The sequence below is a fragment of the Rutidosis leptorrhynchoides genome, chromosome 9 (genome assembly GCF_046630445.1).
Source record: "Rutidosis leptorrhynchoides isolate AG116_Rl617_1_P2 chromosome 9, CSIRO_AGI_Rlap_v1, whole genome shotgun sequence".
Taxonomy (NCBI): Eukaryota; Viridiplantae; Streptophyta; class Magnoliopsida; order Asterales; family Asteraceae; genus Rutidosis; species Rutidosis leptorrhynchoides.
In genome coordinates this window covers 33,945,408-33,967,598 of record NC_092341.1, presented here as the reverse complement: position 1 = coordinate 33,967,598, position 22,191 = coordinate 33,945,408, and the positions used below count along the sequence as shown (strand labels likewise).

The window sequence follows — 22,191 nt, the reverse complement described above, 5'->3', positions numbered from 1 at the left end:
CTTATGTAAGTCGTAAGTTTAGCTTGCTGTAGTCTTCTTCTTCATATTAAAACCAATATTGTATAATATTTCCCTTCTAAATTATCAATTCACTAACAAAAAATGGCATCTACAATCACAGAATTGGCTCACTTTCGAATCCCACTTGAAGAAATAATAAACGCCACCAACAACTTTTCTGAAAAAAACATCGTCGGCAGAGGTGGATTTGGCAATGTTTACCGAGGAAACTTGAAGCGATCTGGGAAGTGGCTAAAATTTTCAGCTCGGAGGTTAGATCGTAGATATGGGCAAGGAGACGTAGAGTTTATGACTGAGATTTCTATGCTTTCTACTCTAAAACATGAAAATATAGTCTCTATGATTGGATTTTGTGACGAAAATGGTGAAAAAATCATCGTAAACAAATCTTATAAAATGGGAAGTCTCTCTGCACATTTAAGTAAACCGACTCCCACGTGGATTCAAAGAGTGGATATAGCTCTTGGTATTGCCCGCGCAATAGAATATATCCATCATAAATTGGGAGAAAATTACTATGTTATTCATCGTAACATTAGTAGCTTCACGGTTTTATTAGATGAAAATTGGATACCTAAATTATCTGGATTTGAATTTTCAATAAAGCATCAAGTAGATAGGAGGAACCAAGTTTTCCATACTCAAACAATCGGCACAAAGGGGTATATAGACCAGGAAACTTACAAGAGTGGGGGTGTGACACATAAGTCCGACATCTACTCTTTGGGCGTCGTTTTATGTGAAATATTGTGTGGGACAAGTGTACAAGACGATACTCCATTGTCATTTTTGAATAATAGGAAAATGTCACTAGGGGAAATAATCGGTAAACAAGAGATATTTGATTTAAACTATTTGCCATTGGATACTTCAGAATATGGGACCTCAAGGTACTACTTCATACGTACAGTGGAATCATGCTTACAAATGGATCGATTTAGTCGCAAGGATGCAAAAGATATTATTGATGAACTTGATGTTGTAACTCAAAAGTTGCAAGATAATGTAAGACGGATAGATCCTTTCGTTTTTTTGTTTCTTTCTGTAATTTATTTAAATTTGATTTTTATTTGTGTTTTTTTTTTATTATATGATCATCCTTGCATTCAAATCATTATGTTTGTTAACATTTTATTTCTTGCTCTGATGTAGAAAGCTGGGATAGTTCAAATGAAAACAATAAACAAGGATAATTCAGAGGATGAAACACACTTAAGAAATGTAGTAGTTCAAAGTGGGCCATCAAATTCCGAAAAGGTAACTAACTTAATATTAAGATATACTTACGAAAATTAAGTATGTAACACCTAACTGTTACATGAATTATATAGATTGGCCAGAGCTTGCGTCCATTAGGATTTCGTTAGTCATTAGGGTTACTATGACCTCTATAAATACCGATTCTATGATCAATAATAAGAAACGAGTTTACAATGTCTAACATGATATCAGAGCGGGTTCTCTACACCCTCTGACTAACCGTTTTCGCTTCAAGTTTGTTATCATCCGGTCATCGACTACTTGTCGGTGATCCTGAGGGATCCAGTTTTATCAGCTTCTATCTAGTTATTATTTTTTGTTTTGTATTTTTTTGCCGCAGTTGTCAAAACGTTGCAACAACAACAAAAACTCCACCGAAAGTCTAATGCAACTACAATTCATCACGATTTCTCTTTCTTTCTTTTTTGTTATGCTGGACAAACGCAAATTTAGCAATCCCGAAATTTTTCTTCTTCTTATTTTATTCAAGATGAGTTATTGTTTAAAGAAGAAAAAACAAATCATTTAATTTGCCTACTAAGTTTTCTCCGGATACCTCTCCTATTCAATTCACGTGATTTTGTTATTATTATTTTATTTTGTTTCCTAATCAATTTAATTTCTTTTCTTTTCTTTCTCTTATGCCTCATAGTTTCAATTTGTACGAAGCATTTTCCCTTTAAAAGTTTAAACCTATGATATCTGCATGACGGAAACTACACTGGCAAAAATTTATGGCCCAAATCGTTTGACTCCTACATCTCTAATCGGCATGGGACTGAGCCGCCTAGCTTGACTAGGTTCCAAACCCCGAAAATAGAGGAATATATATATATATATATATATATATATATATATATATATATATATATATATATATATATATATATATATATATATATATATATATATATATATAATCAGCATTGAAGAAGATTGTATCGGCGGTAAAGTTCAAAGCCCAAGTTCTGCTCAATCCTTAAGCAAGCACGCTACGACGTAAAGAGAACGAAATAAAACAGCCTAGAGGAATTCATATTAACAATCAGTTATTAATCAATAACTACAATTATTATTAGTTATGTATGAGATCCACTAAAATTATTCTAAGGCTTAAGTGACGGGATTCGGTCGTTGAAATCAAATGTTAGGTTGATCGTGTTTACGCTTTCATCATTATTTTTTATTCTTATTCGGCTGCAACTGAGGCGGTTCAGGATGTGAATGGCTTGCGTGTTATTGGTATGGTTATTTATGTGGGATGACCTTGTAGATCCAGATCAAACAAGTTCTACTGGCTCCTGCTCACTTTTGTTACGAATTTAGAGAGCCCTAACAAGATCTTAATAACCTCAAGTTATCAACTCGCTAACAACAAGCAGATAATAACAAAGTAAACGAGAAAAATAATGTAAGAAACGTAAAAAATACACGGAATTTGACGTGGTTATATCCAATATTGCTATTGGTTTAATCCACGACCAACAAAAAAAAAATTCTTATTATTTTCATAGGTGTTCAGTTATAATGAGGCTGGGGTTTCAATTTATAGAAGTGTACAAAATAAGAAACAAAATCAGGCGACTTGCAGTCCATGTAGATAATCGCAATCCGCGGGCCTACCCCCGCGATCCGCGAGGGTCTTGGTTCAAAGATCATCAAACTCTCGACTAATATTCTCGCGTCTTGAAAGCATGGCTCGCGAACAGGGAGGTCACCCTCGCGATCCACGAGGTTACCCCTATACTATGTTTCTTCCTCCTTTTGTCCAACATATCTTCACTCAATAATATTCCACTTAAGATTTTGGACAAAACTCAGCTTCTAACCTTACTTCCGATCATATCTCCTACAACAACCTTTAACCCACTCATTACGACTACTTTTGATACTTCCGGATGAGACACCGGCCCTAATCACGCCGTACTTTCACATCGCTATACTACGAAGGAAGGGAGTCTTTCGACATCAAAAATACCGCTGAGAAATAATCCGATCTACGCTACTCGCTTAGGACCAAGAATCTCTCTTTGGATACAACACATATCTCCGTAGTTCAAAAGCTAACAGGTCGAAGTCCAAACCAACATTGCCTAAGCAATCCATCTGCATATTAAACCATCTACCCGGTAGAACAAACACGTAGACAACTCTGTCAAGGCAGCCATGTGGGAACACAATCACACCCTTGATCTTCCACCTTATCGCTCTCAGTTTCACCGTTGGAACATCGACCTCATATGTGCGCACGAATTTGGACGAACCCGATCTTCCATTCCCGAGCCAACTCCCACTGGACGGATGTGTTATTAATAGTGACTCCTAAGAAAACCTCTTCTTTATCTTCCCCGGTCAGTCGAAACAAATAAGCCATTGAAGATGATCTACCTGAAGTACCGAAGACTCTAGTGTAATTAATTTTTCTTGAACCTCCACTAGTTTTCAATCCTTCTTGACTCCTAAGAAAACCTCTTGAGCTTGAGAATGGCGAGCCATGATCAATAAACGCAATCCCGCTCCATATGTCGATTTTCTTTCCTTTGTTTAATCTTCTTCACACTTTTGGATTAACGAGGAAACCCCCTATGAACGAGTACATTGACTCTCTCATAAAGTGTAAACCTCGGGTAATCAAGGCATCTGAGCGGGAGACCTGATACCGAGTAAATTGCGTCAAATACCAAAAACAAACATAATATATGAAATTTTAATACTAGTACATAACAACAACAATACCCAATTCTAACCAAGTAGTTAAATTAACTACTTACTTTTATTATAATTATTTTAAATAAAGTTATTCGAATTTCAATGTGATAGTTTATAATGTTGATACAGGCTCAGATCTTGGAACACTTAAGGATTCCACTTAAAGACATAGAGTTGGCCACCAATAATTTCTCCACTCGACCAATGAATAACACTGACTATAAAGGTCGCCACATGATTGCTTACAACGTAGAACTAGAGTGTGTTGATAGGGAATATATGTTTTCCATGGAAGGAAAGCATATGCATCATGAGTTACCAAAGAGACGCTACAAGGTATATATAATACGCTACCGCGATAGAACTGTATATTTCAATAATCAACTTGAAATTCTTGGGAGTTGTAAACATCCCAACATTCAGTCTCTTGTTGGATTTTGTGACGAAGATGATGTTTTGATACTTGTTTATGAGTTACCAAATCAAGATCACTTTCAAAGGCATATAAAAAAACGTGATTGGACATGGGAGATATGTTTGAGAATATGTGTTAATGTTGCACGCGGCTTGAATTATCTTCAAACAGAGACGCAGTACAGAAAGGCGATAATACTACGTAACATAACTATTTGTAACGTTATGGCCAATATTAACGGGGAGGCGACACTTGTTAACTTTACAGAGTCTCGATTTCTAAATACCGATCATCAAGTTGATAAGGAATCAAATATATATAGTTTCAGAGTCATCATGTTTGAAATCTTTTGTGGGAGTTGCATCACAGATTTTATTTTAGATGATAATGAGGAAGGCAGAGTTTATTTGAGGAGGACAAAGAAGAAATCAGCTTTGAGGCGGAGCTTTGAGGAGAATAAAGAGTCGATGCAAGTGGTACATAGGTGCTTTGAGGAGGGAAGAACACTAAGAAAGCGTTTAGCATCTAAATTTAGAGAAGAAAATTATGAAAACAAAAATTTTCTACCTAAAGGACCCAACAAGGATTCATTGGATACTTTCCTGAAAATTTTAAATATGTGTTTTGCAAAAACGGAGAATCAGCTTCCACAAATGGATGAAATTGTTAAAGAGTTGGAAAAAGCATTAATGTTTCAAGTAAGCCCAATTCTTTATACTTCCTAGTTTATCTATTATACTGTAACATCTTTACCCCTTAGTCCTTTTCCTTTTTCTTTTTTTTTTTTTAAATGATTAATCCTCCTACCATTTCCTCCTAAAGATCCTTCTATCATGCTAATTTTGTGACAAATGTCTAAAGTATAAATTCTCTCTCAAAATCATAATTCTTATTTTTTTCATGTGTCAATAATTAATTGAGTAGGATCAATGGTAGAAATAAAATATGAGGATACAGAGTATATCATTACTCTTTTTTTCTCAGTAAAATAGCTAGTTATAATGAGAATGATCGGTGACCGATCTAAAAGTTATAGTCAGTGGTATCAGAAAATAATTAATGATAATAATTTGTATTAGTAATAAAAAAATTCTAATAAAATTTTATAACTCTCACTTTAATTCAAATATCTGATCATTACCTACAAGTCTTTTATGTTTATTCATGATAGCCCTTAAAACTGTCGGGTATTTGTTAGAAAAATCTTTGAAAGTTATTAAAAATTAATGTGGTGACTAAGAAGTTACTTTTATTATTATTATTATTATTATTATTATTATATTATTATTATTATTATTATTATTATTATTATAATAATAATAACTTAAAAGTATTAAAACTTACAAAAAATTAGTGGGGAGCCTAGAGACAATCTGGGCCCCCACACCTCTAGCAATAGCAAAACCTATCCTAGTAAAAATATGAGCAGCAGCACCGGCACCAATATCTTGCGTCATCGAACTCTTCTGAACCCGCTTTAGCAAAGAAACAGCATCCTTTTCTAATTCCCCAATGGAAGAAAATGAGAAAGGAATGAAACCATAACCAATCGTCTGACAGCTAGATTCGTACTTGACCCGCTTCCGACGAGCCGCATCAACCACAGCACGTCCAGGGACAAAGTCAGAAAGCCCAGACTGTGTCAAAGGAGAAGACCCTGTCAAGTCAACACAAACATCGCGACCACAATCCCAGGAATAAAGTAACACATCTGCAGGTCTGAGGGCCCTGTCGTTCCCTCCAGACAACCCAATGTCAACCTCCTTTCTCGCTGAAATCCCAGATCGATAACAAACATCAACAAGGGAATCCCGAACAACATTATGTCGATGCTTAATACCCACCATACCAGCACAAGACACCGCGTGATCCCCGAAAATATCCCCAGTAAAAACCCTTGAACAGGCAGAGCATGCCGTCGAGATAGAGAACAATGGAACACCCAACCGGTAGCACATGTAACGACCCGCACTTTTTCGATCATTCTATACTTATAAGATTAATATTTACATAAATTAAACCTTGCCAACATGATAAGCAATCCAAATTGTCGAGATTTATATTTCCGAAAAGAGTTTTACACAACGTTTGACCGTCTAGTTTGACCGATGATATCACGAACTATACAATATATGATAATTGTACGTTTGTATATATAAATGTATATATACATATTTAACATGATTAATAAATGTTTTAATATCTCATTTTGTATTAATAACAACAAGTTATATGTGTATTTTGAAACTACTAACTTAAGTTTTCAAAACGATAACTATACGTAACGTTATTTGACATAAATACTTAAGACTTATAATGTTTATACATATATCGTATAAGTAATGTATTTAATCACTTTTAAGAACTTAAATACATAAAATCATATAAGTGTATTCACAAAAGATAGCTATATTTGAATCCTCATTCCATTTTTCACAAAATTTCTATACGTATACCTAGAGTATTTGTACTCGTATCATACCAAGCTTCTATACGTATTTACTAATAGTAAATACACATCAAAATCACCACCTAACCAGCCATTATTCATGCCATGAGGGCTAGGTAATTGAACTTGGAAGCAATTAGGACTAGATACATAAAATTATCACTTGAAATTTTGTCTCCATACTCCCCCATTCACGTTTTTTAAAGGGTTAGGAGTAACCCATTTTTGATTCATTTTACTCCAAGTATCTAGCCAAAACACACACATACTTATGAACCCTAAAACACCTTAACCACCTCAGCTCATAACCTTGAAGATCTAGCTTCAAAAACCATACTAAAACACCATAAGAAAACCATACAAAAACACTTCAAGAAAACCCTCCAAGAACACCAACTTACTTCCAATCTTTCATCCACTTCTATCACCCTTTTGATTCTAGCTTCTTACTTCTCTTTTACAGCAACTTCATCCAAGGAACTTGAGGTAGAATATATGTTCATAACCTTATTCGATTCATATATATATAGCTATCATATTTTGTGGTATACAAGTTTAACAACAAGAACATAGTTTGAATGTTTTCAAACTTGTTTGCAAACTAAATAGATCCTTCTAACTTAACTTTTAAAATACTTCAAGACCTGTAATATAACTTATGTATATGCTAATTTAACAAGGTAAAACTTGGTTTTTCAAAGTATAGGTATTTTTAGAAAAATGGTCATTAAATGATTTTGTTGTAACGAAAATGATTAACTTCATAAGTTTCACTAAAGTTTGACCTATGCCGTGTGATTTTGAATACAAACTAAGGTATTTACAGTTCATAGTCTTAAAGAGGGACTCGATCCAAGGAGATGGCAAGTTGAATCAACGAAAACGGACTTGTAACGAAGAAACTATGACCGAAACAAAATTGGTTATCCAAGGCTTAAATGACTTCGGGATTCATTGGAAAAATTTACATAAAATCACATACTTCTAAGATAACATGATATTTTATATATATGTACTCATAATTCAATTTCATATGGTTCAGGATCACCCGTAAGCAACACGAGAAGATTAATCATAAGATCCCATGATTGTACGCAACACGTCATTTGACAACACCGGTACCATGGGTCAAGATTAATCTCGACCAATACATTTATGATGGGGTTTTACGGGAGTTTTATTTATTTCGTTGGGGGTTGTATTTATTCATTGCGGGTATATTAAACATCTAAAAATGAACCATTAAAAATTGAATTGCTAACCTCGGACTGCTAACTTCGGACTAAGGAAATATTCAAAGTATTAAAAGTATAACAAGTATATATATATAACGTTTGTTTAAAATGAAAACATATTGATATATTATATATGGATAGGTTCGTGATATCAACCGGAAGACCGAGTCAAATTATTTATATCATCAAGACAAAAGTGAGTATATAGTCCCACTTTTAAACTCTAAATATTTCGGGATGAGAATACATGTACTTTATGTTTTACGCTATGGACACAAGTAACTGAAAAATATATTCTACGTTGAGTTGTACCACTGGCATACTTCCCTGTAGCTTGGTAACTAATATTTACAGCGGTATTGTAAACGCGAATCCTGTTGATAGATCTATCGGGCCTGACAACCCCAACCGGACTGGACGACCAGTATTCAACGGTTGCACAGTACTTCGTTTTGTGACTACATTTGGTACGGTGTAGTAAGATTTCATATTAAAGGGAATATGCGACGTGAAAATGTTAAGTATGGTTACCGAGTGCTCAACCACTTAGAATACTTTTATTAAACTGTTTATATACGAAATCTTGTGGTCTATATATATATATTGCTGCCGGCATTAAACCTATATCTCACCAACTTTATGTTGACCTTTTTAAAACATGTCTATTCTCAGGTGATTTCTAAAGCTTCCGCTGTATCATGTTGGATCTAACCAGGATCTTGCGTACGCATGTTTGTGTCAAAAATAAAACTGCATATCCGAGATGTTGCATTGTAAAATATGCTAGAAACCGTGTTGTTGTCATCATTTGTAAAGTTTGTAAGTCGAAGATTATCGCTAAACGTTAATCTTCTTTTTATTGTCTTAAGCTTGTAACAAAAATAATGGTTATGGTTTGTAATGTATAATATATGCAGTTTTCTTTCAAAAATGTCTCATATAGAGGTCAATACCTCGCAATGAAATCATACGTTATCTAACGCGTTCTTATGGTTAAGGACGGGTTATGACATGTGGTATCAGAGCGTTGGTCTTAGCGAACCAGGTTTGCATTAGTGTGTCTAACCGATAAGTCGTTAGGATACATTAGTAAGTCTGGACTTTGACCGGGTTTGATTTAAAAACCATTGCTTATCATTGTTGGTTAAAATTTATATGTAAATATTATGTAGTACTAATGGGTTAGTTGTTATATGATAGATGTCGGGCTCAAAACTTGTTATCACATTCAGCGATTCCGAACCAGAATCTTCAGATTGTGTTTCAGTCATTAACATATCCGATGACGAAAATGGTATTTTTGGGGAAGACTCACAATTTCCAGATGAACCAACTATAGAAATATCGGAAAGTGAACCCGAGGAGGAAAGTGAACCCGAAGAGGAAAGTGAACCCGAGGAGGAAAGTGAACCCGAAGAGGAAAGTGAACCCGAGGAAGAAATACTAGAAATTACGAAAGAAAAATTCGATCAAGGAAAGAAACGAAAAGCGAATGAATTAGAAAATTCAAATCCCGAACTTAGTAAGAATGACGTAGCACCAATTCCACTCAACACTACCACCCCTATTCCCGCTATTCCTATTAGTGCAATCCCCGCATCTAGTTCTTCGGCTCCTCAGCCAAAACGTAGGCAGACAGCTAGGATAAGCGTTAGGCCATTCATTGGAACTAAACGCCCTAGAAAATAGACCGAACGATGCACTGCCGTATTAAGCCATGGAATCATATAATGTTTTGTATAATATTATTAGTGTGGTTTGCTTAAAGTTTGATGTAAGATAAGCATATGTAAAATAGCGAAGTATGAAATGCAATAATTTTCCATGGTTAAGTATTATTTAGATTGTAGTAATTGATTCTGTACTAAGCTATTAAGTATGAACATTAACGGGTAGGTACTACCCAAGATATAATTATAAAACGCTAATAAGAAGAAAAGGCTTTTATAATAATACCTGGTTCATATTATTAACAAGCTATAAATGTACTATAAATACACACTACATCTATAATAATCCATGTGAATAATTATTTTCTTTCATTAGGAAATGGCGCGATTGAACCGAATGACGGAACAAGAAGTCGAGAACTTCATCAACCAGCGAGTCAACGATAGAATGCTATGGGTCGAAGCTGCAAGAGCTACTGCAGTTAATCCAAATCCTCGCGTAGGATGCTCCTACAAGACGTTTCAAGCTTGCAAACCTTCATCATTCAGTGGAACGGAAGGACCTATCGGTTTAACCCGATGGATAGAAAAGATGGAGACGGTGTTCAAAATCAGCGGTTGTGATGAAAAAGACATGACCAAGTATGCATCGTGCACTTTACAAGATAGTGCACTCACATGGTGGAAGAATTATGTGAAGGCGGTAGGAGGAGATGCAGCTTATGATACTCCATGGGAAGAATTCAAAGCAATGATAATCACCGAGTATTGTCCAAGGAATGAGGTTATTAAGTTAGAAGATGAGTTACGAAGTTTGAAGGTGGTTGGTACTGAAATCACCAACTACAATCAGCGATTCATGGAATTGGTTTTACTATGTCCTGAATTGGTTCCAACCGAAGCACGGAAGATTGAAATGTACAAAGGTGGTTTGCCCAAAAAGGTCAAGGCAAACGTTACAGCATCGAAACCTAAGACAATTCATGAAGCTATAACCATGGCAAACGAGCTAATGGATCAGGTCATTTTGGACAAGAAAGCATTCAATACTGAGGTGAAGGTATTGGGGAACAAGAAAAAGTGGAATGGAGGTTATGATCGAGGTAACCAACAACAACCTTATAAGAAACAAGAAACCACGAAAGGTGCGGGTAGCGGTTCAGGCTTTGGTTACAAAGGACAAAGTCCTTTATGCAACCGTTGTCACAAACATCATTTTGGTTACTGTAGTGTGTTGTGCACTAAATGCAATAGACAGGGACATCTTGCTGAAGATTGTAAGGCTCTCGTTACAAATGCAAATGGTAACAAGACTCCTGCCACCAACGCAAATAGAACTGCTTTGGCTAACATTACTTGTTTTGGGTGTGGAAAACAAGGTCACTATAAGAGCCAGTGCCCGAATCAGAATGGCGGACCTGCACGTGGAAGAGCGTTTGTTATTAATGCTAGAGAGGCACGAGAAGACCCGGAACTTGTTACGGGTACGTTTACCATTAATAACTTATCAGCATCTATTTTATTTGATACTGGCGCCGATAGAAGTTACGTGTGTATAAATTTTTACACTAAATTGAATTGTTCATCATTACCTCTAGATGCTAAGTACTTGATTGAGTTAGCTAATGGTAAGCTAATTAAAGCCGATAAAATTTGTCGTGATTGTGAAATAAATCTAGCCGGAGAAACGTTTAAAATCGACTTAATACCCGTGGAATTAGGAGGTTTTGATGTAATAGTCGGCATGGACTGGATGTCCAAAATAGGAGCGGAAATTGTTTGTGCCAAGAAGGCAATTCGTATTCCTGGTAAGGATAAAATACCGGTGATGATTTATGGAGAGAAGGGTAAGTCAAAGCTAAAACTCATTAGCTGTTTGAAAGCCAAAAAGTGTTTAGAAAAGGGATGTTACGCTATTTTAGCACATGTTAATAAAGTCGAAAAGAAAGAAAAGTGCATCAACGACGTGCCTGTGGCAAGAGATTTTCCTGAAGTTTTTCCGGAAAAGTTGCCGGGATTACCTCCATTTAGATCGGTAGAATTTCAAATAGATTTAGTACCAGGAGCTGCACCAGTGGCTCGTGCTCCATATAGACTTGCACCGTCCGAGTTAAAAGAACTTCAAAGTCAGTTAAAAGAATTACTGGACCGTGGATTCATACGACCGAGTACTTCACCGTGGGGAGCTCCAATTTTATTTGTTAAGAAGAAAGATGGATCTTTTAGGATGTGTATAGACTATCGTGAATTAAATAAGTTAACTATCAAGAATCGGTATCCACTACCGAGAATTGATGACTTATTTGATCAATTGCAAGGATCATGTGTTTATTCAAAAATCGACTTAAGATCGGGCTATCATCAACTACGCGTCAAAGAAGAGGATATTCCGAAAACTGCTTTTCGGACACGTTATGGTCATTACGAATTTTTGGTTATGCCGTTTGGATTGACGAATGCGCCAGCTGTATTCATGGACCTCATGAATCGAGTTTGTAGTCCGTATTTAGATAAGTTTGTTATCGTTTTCATTGATGATATTCTTATCTATTCCAAGAATGAGCAAGAGCATGAAGAGCATTTAAGGTTGATACTGGAGTTGTTGAGAAAAGAACAACTTTATGCTAAATTTTCTAAGTGTGCTTTCTGGTTGAAAGAAGTGCAATTTCTTGGTCACGTTGTTAATAGCGAAGGAATTCAGGTTGATCCAGCAAAAACTGAAGCTATTGAAAAATGGGAGACTCCTAAGACACCAACGCAGATACGTCAATTTTTGGGTTTAGCCGGTTATTATAGAAGGTTTATTCAAGATTTTTCCCGAATAGCTAAGCCGCTGACAACATTAACGCAAAAAGGGAAGAAATACGAATGGACCTCGGAGCAGGAGAACGCATTTCAATTACTGAAGAAGAAGTTAACTACGGCGCCTATTTTATCGTTACCTGAAGGGAACGATGATTTTGAAATATATTGTGACGCTTCGCGACAAGGTTTTGGTTGTGTTCTTATGCAACGAAAGAAAGTAATTGCATTTGCATCTCGACAATTGAAGATTCACGAGCGGAATTATACGACGCATGATCTAGAATTGGGAGCAGTCGTGTTTGCATTGAAGATGTGGAGACACTACTTGTATGGGGTTAAATTCACTGTGTTTACTGATCATAAAAGCCTTCAACATATTTTTGATCAGAAACAGCTGAACATGAGGCAACGTAGGTGGGTCGAGCTGATAAACGACTATGATTGTGAAATTCGTTATCATCCCGGGAAGGCGAACGTGGTGGCCGATGCTCTAAGCAGAAAGGAACGAGAACCAATCCGAGTACGAGCGATGAACATAAAAATTCGCATGAATCTCAACTCACAAATCAAAGAAGTTCAACGAGAAGCACTTACTAAAGAAAATATAGGAAATGAAATAATGAAGAAGTATGAGAAGCAACTCGTTATGCGGGAAGATGGAATTCGATATTTTGCAAATCGTATTTGGGTACCGAAGTTGGGTGGATTAAGGAAGTTGATATTGAACGAGGCACATAAGACAAGATATTCGATACATCCTGGAGTTGGAAAGATGTACCAAGATCTTAAGACGCATTATTGGTGGCCTAATTTGAAGATAGACGTTGCAACATATGTTGGGGAGTGTTTAACTTGTTCTAAGGTCAAAGCAGAACACCAGAAGCCGTCAGGGTTACTTCAACAACCAGAAATCCCAGAATGGAAATGGGATGGTATTACCATGGATTTCATCACGAAGTTACCAAAGACTGCCTGGGGATACGACACCATTTGGGTGATTGTTGATCGTCTCACCAAGTCTGCACATTTCTTGCCTATAAAGGAAACGGATAGAATGGAGAAACTATTACGATTGTATATAAAGGAAGTTGTTTCAAGGCATGGGATACCTATTTCCATTATATCCGATCGTGATAGTAGATTTACCTCAAAGTTTTGGCAATCACTACAGGAGGCATTAGGAACTCGTTTGGATATGAGTACCGCATATCATCCGCAGACCGACGGGCAGAGTGAAAGAACAATTCAGACTCTTGAAGACATGCTCAGGGCATGTGTGATCGATTTTGGAAACGGTTGGGATAAATATCTACCGTTAGCAGAATTCTCGTATAATAATAGTTATCATGCGAGCATTGGAGCTGCGCCATTCGAAGCATTGTATGGAAGGAAGTGTAGATCTCCTATCTGTTGGAATGAAGTAGGAGATCGACAATTAACTGGTCCCGAGATCATACATGAAACGACTGAGAAGATAGTGCAAATCAAGGAGAGATTAAAAACAGCCCGCAGTCGCCAAAAGAGCTACGCCGATGTCCGAAGGAAACCATTAAAGTTTCAGGTCGGGGACATGGTTATGCTAAAGGTGTCACCTTGGAAAGGTGTAATACGTTTCGGCAAAAGGGGTAAACTGAACCCAAGATACGTAGGCCCGTTTAAGATCATCGAACGCATTGGACCGGTAGCTTATCGACTCGAGTTACCACAACAACTCGCCGGAGTACATAATACCTTTCACGTCTCAAACCTTAAGAAGTGTCTTGCAAAGGAAGACCTCACCATTCCTCTTGAGGAAATCCATGTCGACGAGAAACTACAATTCGTCGAAGAACCAATCGAAATCATGGACCGTGAAGTTAAACAGCTCAAACAGAGCAATATACCGATTGTTAAGGTTCGTTGGAATGCTAGAAGAGGTCCCGAGTTTACTTGGGAACGAGAGGATCAGATGAAGCAAAAGTATCCACACTTGTTTCTCGATGACGCAAAATAGGTACAATTTTAAAATTTCGGGACGAAATTTATTTAACGGGGAGGTAATGTAACGACCCGCACTTTTTCGATCATTCTATACTTATAAGATTAATATTTACATAAATTAAACCTTGCCAACATGATAAGCAATCCAAATTGTCGAGATTTATATTTCCGAAAAGAGTTTTACACAACGTTTGACCGTCTAGTTTGACCGATGATATCACGAACTATACAATATATGATAATTGTACGTTTGTATATATAAATGTATATATACATATTTAACATGATTAATAAATGTTTTAATATCTCATTTTGTATTAATAACAACAAGTTATATGTGTATTTTGAAACTACTAACTTAAGTTTTCAAAACGATAACTATACGTAACGTTATTTGACATAAATACTTAAGACTTATAATGTTTATACATATATCGTATAAGTAATGTATTTAATCACTTTTAAGAACTTAAATACATAAAATCATATAAGTGTATTCACAAAAGATAGCTATATTTGAATCCTCATTCCATTTTTCACAAAATTTCTATACGTATACCTAGAGTATTTGTACTCGTATCATACCAAGCTTCTATACGTATTTACTAATAGTAAATACACATCAAAATCACCACCTAACCAGCCATTATTCATGCCATGAGGGCTAGGTAATTGAACTTGGAAGCAATTAGGACTAGATACATAAAATTATCACTTGAAATTTTGTCTCCATACTCCCCCATTCACGTTTTTTAAAGGGTTAGGAGTAACCCATTTTTGATTCATTTTACTCCAAGTATCTAGCCAAAACACACACATACTTATGAACCCTAAAACACCTTAACCACCTCAGCTCATAACCTTGAAGATCTAGCTTCAAAAACCATACTAAAACACCATAAGAAAACCATACAAAAACACTTCAAGAAAACCCTCCAAGAACACCAACTTACTTCCAATCTTTCATCCACTTCTATCACCCTTTTGATTCTAGCTTCTTACTTCTCTTTTACAGCAACTTCATCCAAGGAACTTGAGGTAGAATATATGTTCATAACCTTATTCGATTCATATATATATAGCTATCATATTTTGTGGTATACAAGTTTAACAACAAGAACATAGTTTGAATGTTTTCAAACTTGTTTGCAAACTAAATAGATCCTTCTAACTTAACTTTTAAAATACTTCAAGACCTGTAATATAACTTATGTATATGCTAATTTAACAAGGTAAAACTTGGTTTTTCAAAGTATAGGTATTTTTAGAAAAATGGTCATTAAATGATTTTGTTGTAACGAAAATGATTAACTTCATAAGTTTCACTAAAGTTTGACCTATGCCGTGTGATTTTGAATACAAACTAAGGTATTTACAGTTCATAGTCTTAAAGAGGGACTCGATCCAAGGAGATGGCAAGTTGAATCAACGAAAACGGACTTGTAACGAAGAAACTATGACCGAAACAAAATTGGTTATCCAAGGCTTAAATGACTTCGGGATTCATTGGAAAAATTTACATAAAATCACATACTTCTAAGATAACATGATATTTTATATATATGTACTCATAATTCAATTTCATATGGTTCAGGATCACCCGTAAGCAACACGAGAAGATTAATCATAAGATCCCATGATTGTACGCAACACGTCATTTGACAACACCGGTACCATGGGTCAAGATTAATCTCGACCAATACATTTATGATGGGGTTTTACGGGAGTTTTATTTATTTCGTTGGGGGTTGTATTTATTCATTGCGGGTATATTAAACATCTAAAAATGAACCATTAAAAATTGAATTGCTAACCTCGGACTGCTAACTTCGGACTAAGGAAATATTCAAAGTATTAAAAGTATAACAAGTATATATATATAACGTTTGTTTAAAATGAAAACATATTGATATATTATATATGGATAGGTTCGTGATATCAACCGGAAGACCGAGTCAAATTATTTATATCATCAAGACAAAAGTGAGTATATAGTCCCACTTTTAAACTCTAAATATTTCGGGATGAGAATACATGTACTTTATGTTTTACGCTATGGACACAAGTAACTGAAAAATATATTCTACGTTGAGTTGTACCACTGGCATACTTCCCTGTAGCTTGGTAACTAATATTTACAGCGGTATTGTAAACGCGAATCCTGTTGATAGATCTATCGGGCCTGACAACCCCAACCGGACTGGACGACCAGTATTCAACGGTTGCACAGTACTTCGTTTTGTGACTACATTTGGTACGGTGTAGTAAGATTTCATATTAAAGGGAATATGCGACGTGAAAATGTTAAGTATGGTTACCGAGTGCTCAACCACTTAGAATACTTTTATTAAACTGTTTATATACGAAATCTTGTGGTCTATATATATATATTGCTGCCGGCATTAAACCTATATCTCACCAACTTTATGTTGACCTTTTTAAAACATGTCTATTCTCAGGTGATTTCTAAAGCTTCCGCTGTATCATGTTGGATCTAACCAGGATCTTGCGTACGCATGTTTGTGTCAAAAATAAAACTGCATATCCGAGATGTTGCATTGTAAAATATGCTAGAAACCGTGTTGTTGTCATCATTTGTAAAGTTTGTAAGTCGAAGATTATCGCTAAACGTTAATCTTCTTTTTATTGTCTTAAGCTTGTAACAAAAATAATGGTTATGGTTTGTAATGTATAATATATGCAGTTTTCTTTCAAAAATGTCTCATATAGAGGTCAATACCTCGCAATGAAATCATACGTTATCTAACGCGTTCTTATGGTTAAGGACGGGTTATGACAGCACAACACACATCGGTAAGTCTTTGCGTTCATCGTCTGACCCAACCCCAAAATAGGGACTGCCCTTAGCCAAGCAGAGGTGTGATCACCCTGCTGCGATTTCCATAAGGCCGATTGTCGGGGAGATAACGAAAAAGTGGATTCTGCAGAAGCGGTAACCTTTGTGAAATAAACATCTGCCAATTTCTTCATGAGTATTGGGGCAGCGACCTCACTCGGATTACCTAAAATATCAAACCCAACTGTTTTATTAAACAGACCCAATGCATCTTCAAAAGCACGACCAAGACCAACAATACTCGCATGACGTAGTAGCTTGGTCTGCAATCCAGCAGACTGTAATCGAGAAGCCAGAAAAGCATTATTATTATTATTATTATTATTATTATTATTATTATTATTATTATTATTCATTTTAATATAAAAGACAATGAAAACAATAAAAATATGTTAGTACAAAATTTTCAGTACTAATATTGTAAGGGACGGAAGTTGTGATTTGGTCCAGCGGTTGGTGGCTTGCCTCCTTTAGGGGGATCAGGAGTTCGACCCCCGTTGGCTACATATTAAAAACACAATTTCATCCCTGTCATGAAGTATCCACCCATGGCACATTTCTCATATCGTTTGGGGGGTAAAGGGGATGGGAGTTTTACTTGGCCGTGCCCTTGGATCGGTTTCAAGGTTTCCTCTCGGGCAGCGATGAGGGCGGGGTTATTATCGCTGCATCGGCATAGTCGAAACGGGAGATGATCGCAACGGGTGGTTTAGTCTCCCTCAAGTGATCACAATCGTTGTTTAAAAAAAATATTGTAAGGAATGTGATTCTCACACACTACTTTTGATACATGTACACTTTTATCTCATAAAATTACAATTATACTTCTGGGGAGTTAAATTTATATTATTAATTTTAAGTATAACTAAGGGTATTATATGTAGTTAAGTATATATGAATTAAAAGGGTATAATATTGTAATTGTAATACTCCGTAATAAATAAAATGAGGACTAAATTAACAGTTTCTGAATGTTCAATTTAACATAATTACATAAGTACTAGCAAGGTTGCAAATTTAGTTATTCGGAGATTAATCGGTTAGGACTTTTGAAAGATTAATCGGAAATTCGAGTAGGGATAAGATTGGTACAGGTACCGTACCGATACCGAAAATAAGAAAAATCGAGAACCGAATACCGTATCGAATACCGAAATCGGTACCGGTATCGGTACCGGTATTTTCGGTATTGTACCTTATGGTACCGAAAAATTGATTTTTTATATAATTTTCACTTTTCGTATTATATGCTATTCGGTATTCGGTATTTTTTTATATATTCTTCACTATTCGGTACTTTAGTATTATCAAATATATGTTAAAACGATAATAAGATGTAGTTTTCACTATTCGGTATTGCACCTACTAGGTACAAATCAATAAATTTGGTACCCATATAAGCTATTACCTACAAATCTATAAAATCGGTACCAATACTGATTTCCTGAAAAAATTACCGGTATCGTACCGTACCGAAACCGAAAATGCTAAATTCAAGGAACCAAAACCGATACCGAATACCGATCGGTGCCGTTTTCGGTACCGGCACCGGTTCGGTTTCGGTATTTCGGTAATTTTGCTCATCCCTAAATTCGGGGATTAATCGGATTGTAATTTATGCATTTAAAAATTAAATTTCAAGAATTGTATGTGTAAATGTAGAAGAAAATCATAAACATAAACATAAATTTTAACATAATTGTTTAAATTTGTTCATTTTGTTCAAAAATTATAAATTTCTAGTTTAAATTCATGTTGAAATGCTGACCAATTTTGACTTTGACGGACTTTGATTACCAAATTCTATTTTGACCCATCAATTGATGTTTACCGATTAATTAAACGGATTTTGAAAAATCAGAACGAATTACTCTTATAAAAGATTAATTGGGAATTAATCGGCGAGGAATTTGATTTAAATCTCATTTTTTAGAACGCTGAGTACTAGTGTACTACCAGTGGGCCAGTAAAAAGAAAAGAAACTTTCTCTGAAAAGAAATATAAGTGGCCATCTCTTTCTTCTTCAAACCATAAACTCCATGAAAATGTTACGAGTTTTTCTTTTCTTTTTTTCCTTTATTAAATATTAAATTATTATTATTATTATTATTATATTAATATTAATTTGTAAGTTGGTTAAAACACACTTTACATTAACCAAATTTTCCAACAAACTTTATCGTTTCCATCTAACTATTACATAGAATTAATCACAGGAAAATCACAAGGACTCCTTCAAAATGTCATTTGAAGACATTAAATCAGCCACTGATGACTTTAGTAATAAAATCGGAGGCGGAGGGTTTGGGGAGGTGTTTAAAGGAGAACTTGCACACAAAGATGATAATGGATCTAATAGTATTGTTGTAAAGTGGGATAAAAGTAAAAGTCAAGGAGATAAGCACTTTTATAATGAGCTACATATTCTTTATGAGTATATGCATGAAAATATCATTCGTCTTCGTGGCTATAGCAACGAAACCGATGTAAAACTCATTGTCTACGAACACGCTTCTAAGGGAAGCCTTGACAAGCATTTGAGTGATGCAAGCCTTAAGTGGAGGAACCGACTTAAAATATGTATTGATGTTGCAACCGGGTTAGATTTTATTCATGGAGGTATTCAAGGAGAAGGTGCGGTGATACACAGAGACATCAAGAGTGCTAACATTCTACTCTTCGATGATTGGACAGCAAAACTTGGTGATTTTGGGCTTTCATTGATAAGTACAATTGATAAGGAGACAAACTTTATTATCGACCATCCTTGTGGAACAGAGTCCTATGTCGACCCGGTGTACTTAAGTACAGGGATCCTAACCATTGAATCTGATGTATATTCGTTCGGAGTGCTTTTGTTAGAGATATTGTGTGGGAGAGAAATCTATAAACTCGTGAAATCTGAGAGTAAGTCTCTGCTCAATTACATCAAACGCAAATCTGAACAAGGAAAACAAGATGAGATTGTGTTTGAAGCTATAAAGAAAGAAATCAAACCGGAATTATTAACTGCATTTCTGGATATAGTCCAAGGTTGCTTAGCTGTCGATAGAGAAAAACGACCGACATCAAAACAAGTGTTATCACAACTTAAGAAGGCATTTGAGTTTCAAGTAAGTTATCATGTATTTACGTACTAGGTTCATAATTATATGGTATTTCATAAAAGAAATAGATTCAGGAATCATTAAACTCTTTAATTGTTTATATTTACATATACACAGAATGAGAACAAGATGTAGAGCCAAAAAGTGAGTCCAGAAAAAGACAAAAATCCTCTCCAAATTCATGAACTTATTACGGAGTACTTTATTTTTTTTTTTTTTTTGTAAAAAGGGGACGGTACCCGGAGAATTTTATATCATCAAAAAACGAAGAGTATATGGGGGATGATTTTTAGTGAATCATCCGAAACACTTTTACACTTTTCTACCAAACTAGAAAGCATAGAAATTATATTAATTAGATTCAGAATTACGGAGTACTTTATTTTGTGATTCTTTGTACGAATATTATTAGATTCAGAATTATATTAATTTCATCTTTTGTTTTGGGTGTTTAGATTTGTGTTTAGAATTTGATTTTTTTGTTATTAGATTTTCATTTGTAAAAATTTAAAAATTATGTTTTATAAGTTAAACATAAAATTAATTAATTACGATTTATGAGACGCATAATTATGCAAAAAAGATAAATTAGATCATCCGTTACTCCACCAAAACGTAATAATCCTTTTTTTCTTTCCCTCAGCTAACAAATAGCCTAACACCCAACTCCAACCTAAAGCCAGCAACCAAAACACCGACAACAAAAAGAAGAGATGCCCGCAAGAAAAAAGCACATTCTAGAGGTCAAGAAATGAAGCAACAACACTACGAAGCTTCAACGAAGAAATTAATCTGCAACTATCGTTGAGAACGTGAAACTCCGGCATCATCGCAACCAATCGTACTGGCGATGGAATTATTACTCTCTATCTTCTTCTGATTCTGTCTGTGGGTAATAAATAGACTCGTTGTATACAATTAAAAATAGAAAAATACTAAACGTAGCTCTTAGTGCATTATATAAGTCTCCTAAGTGCAAAATATTTTCAATATAAAATTAATATCTCCATGAATACCTCCCCAAATTGAGTACGGAAAGTATGTTATAATATGAAAAATTAACACTTTAGTTAGTGTTTAACCATTGCATTTAGGCTATGGTTAAAAAAAACTGTTGTATCTGTAGTTAATCATCGTTAAATTGTCGCAAATATGTGTTAAATTAATTTTTTGAATGTTCGTTGGAAAGTCATCTGGAATGTCGATATTTAGGGATGGAAATAGTGGTCGTCAAAAAGCGGTAGTTAATTCCAGATTTCTAGTAATGGTTAGCATTGTCCTTAAAAGTATGTGCCGCTAATGATATATATTTTGAAAATAGTATTGATTGTTAAAAATACAAAAGTATACAAGAGTTCATAAATATAAGTTCTAAGAGTCGCGTTGTGACGCAATAAATCTGTCGATTTTAGGTCCACCACAATGTACAACATATAAGCTCACGAGTTCCACATTTCTCTAAAATCAATTGGTGATGGAGGGAGGTTCTCATAAGCTTATATATGCACATTTGTTTCTTTCACTTACGTTCAATACCATCTCGGCTCACCTGAACCCCCGACCATTTCCCCGACCACGTCCACAGTCATCTCGGTTTGAACCTCCGCTACTTTGATACCATTTGTAGGATCGATTTTAGGTCCACCACCATGTACAACATATAAGCTCATGAGTTCCACATTT

The 22,191-nt window shown here is 35.3% G+C and overlaps 2 protein-coding genes across 2 annotated transcripts; both read left to right on the top strand.

Moving 5' to 3' along the window:
• The first annotated feature begins 102 nt into the window (after window positions 1-102).
• Window positions 103-1,186, top strand: LOC139867924 (receptor-like protein kinase HERK 1). The gene is made up of 2 exons (XM_071856268.1): window positions 103-911; window positions 1,174-1,186. Exons 1-2 carry the CDS (start codon window positions 103-105, stop codon window positions 1,184-1,186), a joined length of 822 nt encoding a protein of 273 aa, XP_071712369.1.
• An 18,653-nt stretch (window positions 1,187-19,839) lies between these two features.
• Window positions 19,840-20,643, top strand: LOC139867923 (probable receptor-like protein kinase At2g23200). The gene is made up of 2 exons (XM_071856267.1): window positions 19,840-20,514; window positions 20,626-20,643. Exons 1-2 carry the CDS (start codon window positions 19,840-19,842, stop codon window positions 20,641-20,643), a joined length of 693 nt encoding a protein of 230 aa, XP_071712368.1.
• The last annotated feature ends 1,548 nt before the right edge of the window (window positions 20,644-22,191 follow it).

Coding starts and splice junctions, on each gene's coding strand:
- LOC139867924 (XM_071856268.1), top strand. CDS start 103: ATGGCATCTACAATCACAGAATTGGCTCACTTTCGAATCCCACTTGAA.
- LOC139867923 (XM_071856267.1), top strand. CDS start 19,840: ATGCATGAAAATATCATTCGTCTTCGTGGCTATAGCAACGAAACCGAT.